This window comes from Alligator mississippiensis, chromosome 2 (genome assembly GCF_030867095.1).
Source record: "Alligator mississippiensis isolate rAllMis1 chromosome 2, rAllMis1, whole genome shotgun sequence".
NCBI lineage: Eukaryota > Metazoa > Chordata > Crocodylia > Alligatoridae > Alligator > Alligator mississippiensis.
In genome coordinates, this window is record NC_081825.1 from 226,892,336 (window position 1) to 226,906,867 (window position 14,532).

Consider the following 14,532-nt stretch of genomic DNA (forward strand, 5'->3'; position numbering starts at 1 on the left):
AGCGCTAAAGATCTGATCCCGCAGCCACTGAAGTCAGTGGCAACACTTACATTGAATTTAATAAGCGTAGGCCCAAGCCCAGCAGGAAAAGAATGTTGTGTCCCCCCTGTGCAAGTGCTGTAGAGGGTCTTGGTTATCCTGGCTCTCTTCCAGAATGTTTTATAATGGCATTGCAGCACAAGTACTAGAAAGGAAAAGTCAGTGTCTTCATCTGTCACCTGTGTATGCACAGCATCATTATGAAAAACCAACACATTTATGCTTAAACATGTTTTGGAAAAGATGTGTAAGACAAAGCAGTGTCCTTGAGCCAGAGATTTATTTTTTTCTGAGATATTTTTAACCTTTGGGATGGAGTCCATGTAAGTCCCTGTTTGCATGTGTCAAAGTACTTTTCCTTTACAGTACACACAAATGAATCTTGACCTTCTCTGATGACACTGCTCCTACTTAGTGCAAACAGTAGCTCTACCTCACACCCCTCCCATAGTTCACCTGCTGTGTGCTAAGAGTAATCAGAGCATAGCTCCTGAAAAGAGCTTTCCTTAGGGTAGTCTGGATGAGATGCTAAACCAGACACTCTTTATTTAAAGTAATTTAAAAAGTATTGGATGAATTTGAATGTGTAAAAAAGGCACTGGTATTGGGCTAATGAGGGCAGGCACTGTGTAAGTGTCCCCTGTTATAGCTCTACCAATTCACTACAGCCATCATCTGAAGCACTCACTGCTATTTCAGCCTCAGTACAGCCATCACAATCTAGTTCTAATGATGGACCTTCATCCCGAACAACCTTAACCTAGGGGCAAGAGGAAGGAAGGAAGGAAAAGAGACTTTTGACTTGGAAGCTGGGAGGAAAGGAGTCTATGCTCTCCTTCCTGAGGGAGATGGGGATGCCTTTTATCTGCCGTTCCCATTGTGGGAATTTCTATTTAGTTCCTTCTCTCAGCATCTTAAAGGAAGATATTCACTGCTCCTAGGCTGACAAAATTAGGGCTCTGCCCAGAAATGTTAGAATCCTATGATAAGCATGTTTTCTCCGCCTAAATGCAGGCAGAGTGAACACAGTGGGAACAAGCTGTGTATCTCACCAAGATTCCTGGCCTTTTGGAAATAGCATGAGCAAGGCTCTAACACCACCAAAATGGGACTCTCTCATCACTCACCAGTACCCTTTAGTAATATTGGTTTGTGTTTCTCCTGCTGTAGACAGTTGAGTCTGAGACACTTCTAGTAGCAGGGACTATATGTTAGGGTAGTGTAAGTTTTGCTTTGTTTTGGGTCCCAGTGTTTCACCACACTGGAAACTGTATTTCTACAGGTGTTGCAAACTTCCTCCTCTTTCCTCTCCTTAAAATGCAGGTCCCTAATTCCATCCATCCTTGTTGAATGAGAGGCTGAGTCATCTCTGAAATTACAACCCCACACAGTGCCAACTGAGTCTATTTCCCTACTCTCATATACACAACAGCTACTTTACACCTCAGTGTGCATAAGCAAAGAATAAATTAATGTAAAGTAATGAGAATCAGATCTGTGTGTGCAGAGAGTGGCATCCTTTACATTGGGGATGTGGGCTTGCAGCTGGTCTGATAAGTGCCAAGCAGATTGATCAGAGGGTGATTACTAGTTGTAGTCTTAGGCTTAGCTCCCATTCCACCTATTATGCATCTAAACAGTACTTACACATATATGTCAAAGTGCAATCCTATTCCACCCTGCTCTGGTTCTTGAAAGACTTTTAATGCAGAAGATGGGCTCCTCTTTGCTACTCTTTGTGACTTAGTCTTAAGACTAAGGGGGTGGTGTGTTACAAAAGTAGATGTACTGGCTTTTCTGGGACTCAAGCAGGACAGAACAGGCTCGCTTAGATGCCTCAGTGTTGCTTAGATTCCTAACAGGTGGAATAAGAGCTGAACTATTGTCCTGAGGCCTAAATAGGGTGTGAAGAAGAGTACACATGTGAATCTTTAGTTGTGTGTGGAATCCCCCAGGTCTGAATCAAACAGCCTCCCAAGTATCACCATAATACATTTCCTCATCTGATCAGTTCATCTCTTTAGATAACTCTTGCCATTAGAAGCCACCAGCCAGGTTTCCTTTGGGAGACAACCTTATCTTCATGCTTCATTTCCCTATCACAGGAATCCAGGGAGAGCCCTGTGGGAGTCAAGACTCCTTAGGTCACTGTGCTGAGCTATGAGGGCAGATAGATCATCATGAGAGGATTATTATAAGTGGTTTTTCTGAGAGTTCACCAGAGCAAGGATCAGAGAGGGGAGGGATCCATAATCCTATTTTTGAAGCTATATAATCTTCCTGGAGCTCTTAAATGATGCCTGAGTCTTTAATTACAGAGCAGCCAGATGGACTGCTGCCACCTGCGCTGACTCTTAGGAGGTAGCTGACAGTATCATCTTCATGCAGTATCATCTGCATGCTTTCCATTTCATGTAAAAACTGAACTCTCTAAAGATTAATCTTTTTTTTTTGGCTCTTCTTGCTATGGTTGCCTTAGTCCTTACACAGAGAGTCACTGTAGCTCTGTCGACAGCTAGTGGTGTCAGCGCTGGACCTGCCAAAGGAATGGTTCACTTTTCAGTTTGTCAATCTGAAATCATAATAGGGCATCATCTAATTTCAGTCTTTCTCCCAGAGAATCAGCTTCCTATGTTGTAGAGACTGCAGGGATCTGTGCTGGGAATTCAGTAGGTGACACTCTTGCTGAGCTTGCCTTCTACCCACAGCTGGGACAGCTGTGGGGGTTGTTGTGCTGCAGGGATCGGTGACCTAGACAAGTTGGAGGACTGGGCCAAAAGGAATCTCATGAGATTCAACAAGGACAAGTGCAAAGTCTTGCACTTAGGACAGAACAATCCCATGCACCAGTACAGGCTGGGGGCAACTGGCTGGGCAGCAGCTCTGCAGAAAAGGACCTGGGGGTCCTGAACAGTAAGCTAAATATAAGCTAGCAGTGTGCCCTTGTTGCCATGAAGGCTAATGGCATACTGGGCTGCATTGGTAGGAGTGTTGCTAGTAGGTCCAGGAAAGTGATTTCCCTCTATTTAGCACAGGTGAAACCACATCTGGAATACTGGGTTCAGTTTTGGGTCCCCCACTACAGAAAGGATGTGGACACATTGGAGAGAGTCCAGCAGAGGTCAACAAAAATAGCAAGGAGGCTGGTGGACATTACTTCTGAGGAGAGGCTGAGGGAACTGGGCTTGTTTAGTCTAGAGAAGAGGAGCCTGAGGAGGATTTAATAGCAGCCTTCAACTACCTGAAGGGGGGTTCGAAAGAAGATGGAGCTAGATGACAGAACAAGGAGCAATGGTCTCAAGTTGTAGCAAGGGAAGTTTAGGTTAGATATTAGGAAGAATTTTCTCACTAGCAGGGTAGTAAAACACTGGAAAAGGTTACACAGCGGTGGTAGATGCTCCATCCTTGGAGGTTTTTAGGACCTGGCTAGACAAAGCTTTAACTGGGATGATCTAGTTGAGGATGGTTCTGCTTTGAGCAGGGGGTTGCACTAGATGACCTCCTGAGATCCCTTCCAATCCTAATTTTCTATAATTCTGTGATTCAGCATCACCAACCTATCTCAGACTCAAAGGGAGCCCAGGGCCCTCTCCTGGTGTGGAAGGTGCTGCCTCTCCTAGGAGAGACACAATATCACCTCTCCAGGGGCAGGTAGGCACTGCCATTTCCATGACCATGACTGAAAGGCTCCTCAGGTTGTTAACCCCAGCACCTTTGCACCTGGCCTCCCTAAAGCTTCCTCGGAAATATCAGCATGGTACAGGGGACTTTGGCGTCACCTCTCCTAGCCTGTGGAAAGGCTTTCACATGGCTGCTGGCTGGTTCAGCAGCAGTGAAGCCATTCATGGGCCAACTTGGAGACGGGGGGAGACAACCCTGAGCAGGGCAGGGTGCAGGGGGAGGGATGAGTGTGTGACCAGTGAGTGTGTGTGTGTGTGACCTGCTTGCTGCGGAGATAGGTCGGAGCCCCCCCAGGGGGAAGGAAAGAGGCGGCCCCTGAGGCGACCTGCCGCCCCGAGCCGGGGCCGGGATTGCATCAGCGGGGCAGGGCGGGGAGGCACCGCCCCGGGGCCGGGAGCGGGGCGTGCCGCGGGCCGGGAGCCGCGGCGAGCGGCGGTGACAGCGGGCGCGGAGCCGGTGCCTGCCCTGCCCCATGGAGCAGCGCCGAGGCAGCCGGGCCCCGCTCCGCCCGCAGCTCCGGGCCCCGCTGCGGCGGGCGGCGCGGCTCTGAGCCCCGGGCGCTGCTGCTCTGCCCTGTCCTGCCCTGCCCCGCGCCCGGCACCATGGACGGGCTCCTGGAGCCCTTCCCCGCCGAGCGCCTCTTCCCCGGCGCCGGCTCCGGCTTCCTGGACCTGGGCGACCTCAACGAGGCGGATTTCCTCGGCAGTGTGGTAAGGGAGGGCCGGCCGGGGGAGGGAGCTGCGCTGCCCTCGGGGCTGCTTCGGCTGCTGGCGGCCCACGCTCCCGGCGCCGCGGGACCGGGCGGAGGAGCGGGACGGGAAGGGGCCGGAGGCGGCCCGGGGCACCACTGCGCGCGCGCACACACACACACACACACACACACACACACTCTCTCTCTCTCTCTCTCTCTCTCTCCCTGTTCACACATTCCCTGGTGTCTTTCTCTCTCTCACACACACACACACACACACACACACACACACACACACACACACACTCCCTGTTCACACAAATTCCCTGGTGTCTCTCTCTCTCTCTCACACACACACACACACACACACACACTCCCTGGTGTCTCACTCACACACACACACACACTCCCTGTTCACACACATTCCCTGGTGTCTCTCTGTCTCTCACACACACACACACACACACACTCCCTGGTGACACACACACACACTCCCTACTCACACACATTCCTTGGTGTCTCACACACACACACACACACACACACACACACACACACTCCCTGTTCACACACATTCCCTGGTGTCTCTCTCTCTCACACACACACACACACACACACACTCCCTGGTGACACACACACACTCCCTACTCACACACATTCCTTGGTGTCACACACACACACACACACACACTCCCTGTTCACACACATTCTTTGGTGTCTCTCTCACACACACTTCCTGGTGTCACACACGCACACACACACTCACTCACTCCCTGTTCACACACATTCCCTGGTGTCATACTCACACATGCACTCCCTGGTCACATAATGCCCTGGTCTCACACACACACCCACACACACATGCACACTCACTGTTCACACACTTGCAGGTCACGCACACACACACACACTGGTCATACACAGACAGATCACACACACACACACACACACTCTCCCTGGTGACACAGGCTCCCAGGTCACATATACTCACTGATCACACAGGTCACACACACACTCTGTGGTCTCACACACACACAGAGGTCACACACCCAGGTTGCCCACACTCACTGGTCACATACACACAGGAGGGGTCTCACACCCACACACCTGTCAGTGGATCACCCTCACACTCACAGGAGGACCTTCAAGCAGATCCCACACATTAGGCAGGGCCTCCGAGTGGATCTACACAGCCTCCAGGAGATCTCACACACTCTCAGTGGACCTCCTGTAGTGCATGCCAGGCACAATTTTCTGTGGAGCACGCATGTGCACACCCACAGATCCTGAAGACCTCCAGCAGATGCTATACAAAGGTGCTGGCATGCATAGGCACTCACATGCAGGGAGTGAGGAGACCCCCTGGATCAGCAGCCCCTTGGCAGGACTTATTGCATTTTTTAAACCAGATCTCCTAACAAGGTGCCAAGTCTCAGGGAGATTCCACAACCTGTTGTGGCAATTTGCTTCTTGGCTCAACTCTTGACTCTCACAGCACTGGCGAGACTGTAGGGGGCAGGAGGCCCTTCTTGATGAAACCTCTGCTTTCAGTTGCTTATAGCTTGTTTGTAAAGTGATGTTTTTGGAGTGGCCTTCATGCACAGGGGATTTACTTTAGAGAAGGGAGTGGATGAATAGTGAACTGGGAAGAATATCTGTTCTGTTAATATCAAATAATCCCAGGGCATCACTGTATTGTGTATGCTTACCTTAAAGAAGATTGTCCAGAGAGTTTGTGCATTCACATGGACAGTAGGGCTACTTTACAACTTCAGGCAAGGATGTTTGCTGTTCTGAATGAGGAACGTGAGCTTCACCTTGTGCGAGGATGGTTGGTTTTAAAATAACAGTGTGAATATTGCTGCCCTTCTGCTGACAGTGACAGGCTTCAGGAACCTTTCAGACTGCCATTCCTATGGAGCAGAAATCAGTGATGCAGGGTCTGGGTAACTTCTAAATATAAGTTTTTAAATTTATACCAGCCCTGGAACAGAGAATGTCATAAACTATGTGCAGGTAATTCCCCCTTTTCAGTCATTTCAGCACCAATGTCCCATGTGCAGGGTGCAGTACAGTCTCAAGAACTGACTCCAGAGACTCACACAGGCAGCAAAGTGATCTCCTTGTGTTCACACAGATCCCAGAACCTCATACTAGACATGAGGTCTTATCAAGAGTGAACTGTTTCTCACCAAGGCCTAGTATACATACTCACGTGACACTTGGTAGATGTTTACACACACATACAGGGTACTTCTAGTGGATCACACACATAAACACAGGCCCTCCAGTGTACCACGCAGAACATGGACAACATGGACATTTTGCTTAAAAGTGTAACTATTTTCCATAAATAGTTTTACTGGTAAAAACCCTACTGTGGTGTACAGTTACACTAGTGTATAAGCATCTCATACCAGCATGGCTTATTCCCTTTCCTATATAAGGATAATCTGTGCTAATAGAAGATTCTTCATACCATATAACTTTGACCACGTGAGTCATACTATTTTAATGGTACAGGTATGGTTAGCTCCACTGGTACAGGAGAAGTGGTACAACTTTTAGGTGTAGACAAACCCTAAAAAGGGAACTTGGAAGACTATGTAACAGCACCACCTGGTGACAGCTACCTGACTGTATCTTTAAAATGTGTCTTCTTTGTGCAGTATGATGTTTTCCTGTCTGATTTAAATTGCATTTCTATTCTGAATGCAATTATGAAAGCAGTGATGGGTTTCAACTCCTATTATTTCTCATTGACTCTGGATCTTTTGAGCAAACTTCATAAATAAAGTAAACTCAATTCTAACTGCCAGCACAAAAACTCCCCCTGGCATCTGAGCGTAAACTGAGCTTTTTCTTCTTGTGCATGATCAACAATAAAGAACTGGCCATCTTAATGTAGCTAGCAAATTAATTGAGGCTATGTGCACCAGAATATATCCCAGTGCTTTTTATTGGTTTTATATACAGAACAAGAGGAAAAAGGAATACATTTGTATGTCAATTAGTAAAACCAGTAAGCCTTACTGTCTTTGTGAGAAGGAGCTCTGTTAGGAAGATCTTATTTTTCCATAGTTGCTCTTTGAAGGGCTGCACTGAATTTCAAAGTGCTGTTTGTATGGTAATTCTCAGAGCTACCAATGACCTCAGTTCAGGAAGGCCTCAGGTTTGTCATGGAGACCTTCTGGGCATTGTGCAGCAAATGTGTTTCCTAGAGCTGGTCAGGTATTTTTGATGAAATGTTCTTGCTTCATAAACTGTTGATTCCTTGAAGCTAAGAGTTTTCACAAAAACATATCAGTTCAACAGAATTTTTGTCAGGAAGCTTTCTCAGGTCTGGGATGGAACTTTTGGTCAAAATCAGAGCAAGGGAGAGTTTGAGGTGGAGACAGAAAGAGGGAGCCCATTTTCTTTACAGCCTAGAGCAGGGTGCCAAGGAGTGCCACACAATACTAGCACTGTTAGGTGTGCAAACACCAACACATTTTACAAGATAAACCCAGAGATTTCAAGTAGGAATCCCCAGTGTCATGAATATTTTGACTTGTGCTCTTTCTGAGTTCTTTCCACAGTCAAAAATGAGTGAAAGCTAAGATATGGCATTTTTCTAGGGGTGCTGTGAGTTTAATGAGGGGTGACTTGAGCCCACAAAGTTGTGAACCACTAGCCTAGAGAGACTCATTCTTAAGTCTGGTAAGTTATAGCACTTACCTGAGATGCAGGGAAAAATTGTATCTCCTGCATTGACTTAGACAGAACAAGGACTGTGAAGCTGGGTCTCCCACGCCTTGAATAAGTGCCAAACTGTTGGGCAACTGGTTATTCTGGGGGTTGTGGTCTGTCTTCCTCTCCCTTTCCATTTCCTTATGAAAATTTGTGAAAGCTCTGGATTTTTTTTCATTCAATGCCGGATCAAAACAGATTTTGAAACCTCATAATTTTTATGGCTTCTAACCATGTCTGATTTTTCCCTGTAAAGAGGTTGTGCTAAATAAAAGGCCTTTCTTTAAATGGTAACTTTTCTTTATTAATTCTCTTGTCCCTTAAGCAGTTGTTACTAACACCTGTAATCTAAGGTGGAAACAAACTGAAATTGTGGCAACACATGAATAGGTGCATCCAGGAATGTATAAATAAATGTGACTGAAGAGGGTCTGGCTGCTTGTAAGAGAATACTTGAACAATACTGGTTTAAGTGTGTCTAATACATAGAGCAGACAACTTCAGAGGTGGAACTTGCCAAGTTCTGTGGCACAGGCTGTGGCAGTAAACAGTTCAGGGGAAGCAACTGGAGGTTTGCTGCTGTGGGGAAAGGTATCACCTCCTTTTTTGCTGCTAAACTGTGTGTAGATCAGCCATTGGATACTAATTTTTGGCAGCAAAAAAAAAAAAAAAAAAAAAAAAAAAGTGGCAAGAGGCTTAACCCTCTCCGATACCTCTCCTCCATATCACCCTGTTTCTGCTGGCTGCTGTCCCTGCACTGGCTGCTACCAGCACCCAGGTGCAACCAACTCTATCATTGCTTCTCTGCCCTCCTGACTGCCAGATGTGGAGCCACTGCATGGAAGGTGCAGGAGGAGGGAGATGGGAGACAGGGGGGTGAGGTGCCCCCTGGATTCATTCTGGTGCCCCCCACTTGGGCAGCACCTGGGGATTGTGCCTTGCTCACCTACCCATTATTAGGCAACTGCGAAGCTTGATGAAGTGCCATGTCTACCTAGCATGTGGATAAATGATCTCAAGCAGAAAATGATGTCTATGGAAAATGCTCCTTTTGTTCGACATGCTGTGGCTAACAAGCCTCAGATATAGTTTCTACTGACCATAAAATCAGATTCTACTTTAGCTCAGTATGCAGCCTGCTGCTTTTAAACTTCAAGGACTTTGTTAAGCTTTTTACTAGAAAGGGCTCCTCATAAATTAGACTAATCCTTAAAGCAATGTTTACTTATTGATTTTTACCTGGCTGTATTCTGCATTGTCCAACCAAGGCTTTGGCAGTTTTAATTATTTTTGACAGAGTGCATTCATTCACTCTCTGTTTTTATTACAGTGACAGTCAGAGAGTTCTTTCATGCTCTCTCAGCCCTTCTTATCAGTGTCTCATAACTCTCAGAAATGGTTATATTTTGAGGTGGATTCACCAATATGCTTCAGTAGCTTTATGACACTCTTGTGTCATGAGGCAGCCAGAAAGAACAACTGAAACAGGAAATAGGATGCTCATGCTTCTTTTTGAGCCAATACAAACTTTTTTTCTTTTTTTGGACACCATGAAGTATATCTTTGAAGATTGTTTCAGGGGGGTGAACATTCAGTTAAAGCAGATAAAGCAGGTAGGGTGCTTTTTGAAACCCATGCTTTCTTTAACATTGAAAAAGAAACTAAATGCAAAACCAGCTATTTGCCAGTTGAGATTTTCTTTGACAACAGCTGGATATTGAGGGTTTGAGATTTTGACAGTAACCTTAACTCGGCTCCATGAGCTTAAGCGCTACACTGCAGTCTTTAATTGTATGAACAAATCAAGTACAACAATGTGGCAGCTGGTATTGTTTGATAAAGAGTATGCTTTATTGGAATGGGAAAAGAGCCATGTATATTTTTTTTACTGTTCCTCAAGTAGTTTTGTACAAGTCAGTTCCATTTTTTGCTGTTTTATGTTCATTCTATGATGTTAACATACTGTGTGCTACTGTATTTTATTATGTAATCTGGTAATGATGGCCACCAACTCCTCCCACCCCCCAAATCTGAGCTATATAGCAAATTGTATGCATTAAGCTGAGCTGCCCTAAAAACAGTCCCAAAACGACCTGTGAAGAGGTTTTCTTCAGAGAAGATGAATGTAGCTTAGTTACTTGTGGATAAAATCACCTCCATGTAGACAGCCAGCAGAAGGCCTATGTACCATTTACATTTATTAAGCTAGTGACAGGCCAGCCTCTTTGGCAGGCATGCCACAGATTAGTTCCACACTGTCTGTGAGTGCTACTCCCGTCCCCTTTTCCTGCCCAGTCAGTGGCTCTGCTTTCTGTTCCCTGTCCTGTGTTCTTGTACAATCTGCTTCTCTGCTTTCTGCTCCCTGCTCTGTGCTTCCTTCCTGATTTGATGCTCTGCTTTCTGCTCCCTGTCCCATCTGCTGCTGTGTTGCCTGCTCCCTCCCTGGTCTGCCACATGCTCCACACAGAGGCTGCCCATGCCACCTGTGGCACATGTGAAATTTGCCACATTTGAAAGACATAAATAGTGCATAGGCCCTGTGTTTGTGCTTGGCACTGGGACAAGTATCACCCTGCACTGCCCAAGCTTCCCCAGCACACAGATAGAGTTAAAAGCTCAGCCAGAAATTCTCATCAATTTCTCACCCCTTACTACTGACTGGAAGGGGTGCCAGCTGTTATGATAAGTACACAGCTTGCTCTGGGGATGATGCCAGTCCTGCACTCTGGCACATATCCAAAGTGTTATAATTCACTACTATCCTACTGGTAAAGTTCATTTCATTTCATGCTTTTGGCTAGTTAATTTAGCATGGTATAGCAAGAGACATGGGCAAGCCAATAGAAAATCTAGACCTGAGCTAGTTCACAAGAGTTCTATGGCCTCACTGGATCAGACACAAAGAGACATTCACTGAGGAGGATTAATTTTAATACAAAAGTTGCCAGGTTTTCCTAGTTTCATGTTTTCCTTTTTCTCACTAACTTTGCTTCTCCAGCTCAATTTTCCTGTGTGCTTTATTGGTCTTGTAATATTGATCTTACACTAAGAGAGCTGAGAAGTATCAGTGGAAACAGCTCCCAGTTAAATGCAGGGTTACTTCCAGAGTCTATATCATTGCCATATAGCCTTCCCCCACCCCTTCCAGGGGGATTAACTGTATCCTCAACTCAATATGAAAGAAATTTAGAATCCTCTGTCAGAAACAATGGGGAAAACATTGTTTCAGAAACTTTATCCTCTCCTACTAGACAACTTCTGGCAGAGGACTGGTCAGCTTAATCTGAGCCAACATGCCCAAGCTCTAGGGAGATCACTATAATCCTGGTGGCAGGAAAAAGATAATTGATAAACTAACAATTAACTACTGCAGCTCGGAGGCACAAGTTCAGAGAAAGCATTGAATCATGTTTGCAGAGACAGGCATTATAAAAAAGAACAAATAACTGAGAGAATCCATCATGGCGTTGGGGTGGGAACAGTAACAACAGGAAGGACTTTTGTTAAATATTTGCAAAGTAAACATACCAAACACTCAGAAGAGGGATGCGTGCATGCACCATGTGCTGAAGCAACAGGTTACACAGTCTAATCTAGGAGGCATGTTAGCAACAGCAACTGTGAGATGCTGGGGAAGGCATCTGTGTGACTATACTTCAGAATGCTCTTTGACCATTTCTTTCAGAAAATTTCCCTCCCCTTGGTATGTCAGTGTTACCAGTTCTGGTGGAAGCAGAAGGGCCCTGCTACAAGAACTCAGACCTGAGGATTCCACTGTTACAGATCAAGTTATGGATAGCTTCCAAATTTTTAGACATTGAACTCCATCCAGTGGAGTATTGCGCATGAGATTCAATCCATTTACCCTTACTGGAAACTCACCTTCTGGAAAACATGCATGGATAATTTTTGTCCCAACCCCTCCTTCAGTATATGAAATCCTGGCCCTTAAATAGAATGATGATCCATCATCAGTGTACACCATAGGCTAGAAAAGAGAGCCTGAAGAAAAGGAGGAAGTCAGTCACATGCTTCAAGTGCAGCACCCCTGGGCATGATGCATGGGGAATCTCCCCCTTGGGCTCTGGCCTTGGTGCTGAATGCTCCTGAGACTGGTCTTGGTACAACCTGAACTCCCTGGTGTGTTTTTTATCTTGTTTTTTAGTGTAGGAAAAGGAGAAGCCAGGGGAACAATATTATAGGTCAGAAATGCACAAGCAGCTTTGGCATAGGGACTGGGTAGGTTAGGACACCTGACTGGGGGAATTTCAGATTTTAATGGTGCTCCTAAATAAGAGACAAATTCAAGTTCCCAGGAGAGTTTAACACCTGAATACTAATGGGTATGGAGTGGTTTCTGTATACAAAACCCATAGGGCATTTTGCTGTTAGATACAGCATCAAGTGGGCTGTAATACCCTTTTGCCTATAGAGTGTCCTTCTGGCACTAGGACAAGATGACCTCTGAAGATCTCTTCCAGCCCTACTTTTCCATGCTTCTGTAATCCTAAGACTGAAACAAAATTCATCTCTATGAGAGGGTAGTGTTCCACATAGGTAAGAACAAAGTGGGGAAAACACATTTTCTCTTTGAAACAAGCTCTTAAGGAGGAGTCTTGAGGGGAGTGACTTTATAGCCAAAGAGAAATGACATAGCTTTAAAACAGTGGTTTTCAACCTTTTTCACTTATGGACCCCTAACAAAATTTGAATGGAGGTGCAGACCCCTTTGAATTGTAAGTGTGGGTATTCACATATTTTGATTGATCATAGTCATCTTTTGTGAACACCTTAGACATAGTCTAATGCAGTATTTCCCAACCAGTGTGCCACGGCACAAAAGTGGGCCATCAGAAACAAACAGGTATGCCACAGAATTTTGCCATGGCAATGAACTACAATAGGTATTAGGATGGGGAATGCCTTAACAGGTGTGCTGCAGAAAAAATTATTAATGTAAGTGTGCCTGGGGCTGGAAAAGGTTGGAAAACACCGGTCTAAGGGTCCCCAGGGGTCCCAAGACCACAGGTTGAAAACAACTGCTTTAAAATATACTGGCTGCATCTACATGACATACTACTGTGCAGTAGCAACAAGCTACTGTGCCATGCTGGGGAGGGCATGTCAGCATGCAGTAGCATCAGAAAAAAACCATGCAGGGGTGCTACTGTGCAGTAATGCTGGTAACTGCGCAGTCATTTAGTACTTGGTTATGCAAGTACTAAATGACTGTGCAGTAAAAACTGCACAATCTGCCATTCATGCAGACATGGCTACCCAGTGTGAACCTTCTGGGTCATGCTTCACTTGTATCTATTGTCTCTGAGACAGGAATAACCCTGGCCTCCATATGATTTCTTCACAGTCTTATACATTTCAAAGCCATCTCTTTGTATTAGGAAATCTTTCTACTACCATTGAAAATGAGAGAGATAATTTCACATATGAAGCTGGCTCCAGGGTGGCAGCATGATAAATTTGCCCTGACAACCAGGTGTTTAGGATTCAGTTTGCTGTACAAGTGACTCCCATTCTTCTCAAGATGTATTTATTTCAGTGTATCTTAGAAAATGAACTTGTTGAAATCTGTGTGGAGCCCAGATTAGTTGGATTCCACATCCCAGATCCATTAGTTGTTTTTACAATCAAAGAGACCACTGTAGAAAATAAAACAGAACAAAAAAGCTCCCTGATCATCCCTTTGCAGCAGTAATGGAGGGGAATAGGTAGGTGGTAGGAGGAAAGGTCAGGCTGTGATCTCCCTTCTGATAAACTCATATGAGTCATGCTTTGGATGGGACACTTCATAGGAAAACCCAGGTACTGGAAGAGGTCATGATAGGGACTAAGTAGGACTCATGCTTTCTTCAGAATCATCACTATGCCCCTAGAGGTACCATCTTCAGGATGAGAAATAAATGTAGGGCCTGACTATGTTTTGCCATTAAGGATCCTATGACATTTTTTGCAGGAGTCAGGGTTGTTAGCCCTGATATCCAGGCCACATACAATCCTTGCTAATTATATCTTATAAACTTACATTTAGGCACCCCTGCGCTTTTAATTAGTCATAGTATTCTTCTTTGCTTACTGCCTTAATCTATTACACTTAAAATTTGTACATGCCTTTGGAAGATGAGAAATGCTAATTCTTGTTATTGTTGTTGCCTAATGTTTCTATGTGTGGTTAAATAGCAGCTGTCTTTTATGCTAGAGGTGGCTATACTGGTAGAAATGACTCCTTAAGAGATATGCATATGCACTTTGAGATCTTTGGGTGAATGGTCCAGAAACTATATTTTATGCCAATGATAGAAGAGAGCTGGTAGTCTTCAGGACCCCCTTTCCCAGTTCAGACAAGCTCTTCCAAAAGCAGGGTTGAATTGTAAGAT

The 14,532-nt window shown here is 45.3% G+C and overlaps 1 protein-coding gene across 3 annotated transcripts in view; it reads left to right on the plus strand.

The window, feature by feature from the left end:
* The first annotated feature begins 4,133 nt into the window (after positions 1–4,133).
* The window catches only part of CREB3L1 (cAMP responsive element binding protein 3 like 1), a 68,395-nt gene continuing 57,996 nt past the window's right edge, over positions 4,134–14,532 (plus strand). The window contains exon 1 of one of the 3 annotated variants that reach the window (XM_059722813.1): positions 4,134–4,430. In XM_059722813.1, coding sequence (XP_059578796.1) covers positions 4,323–4,430 — 108 coding nt within the window. In that variant the 5' untranslated portion in view covers positions 4,134–4,322. The remainder of the gene's footprint in view (positions 4,431–14,532) is intronic. The other 2 variants (XM_059722812.1, XM_059722814.1) reach the window with 2 other exon arrangements.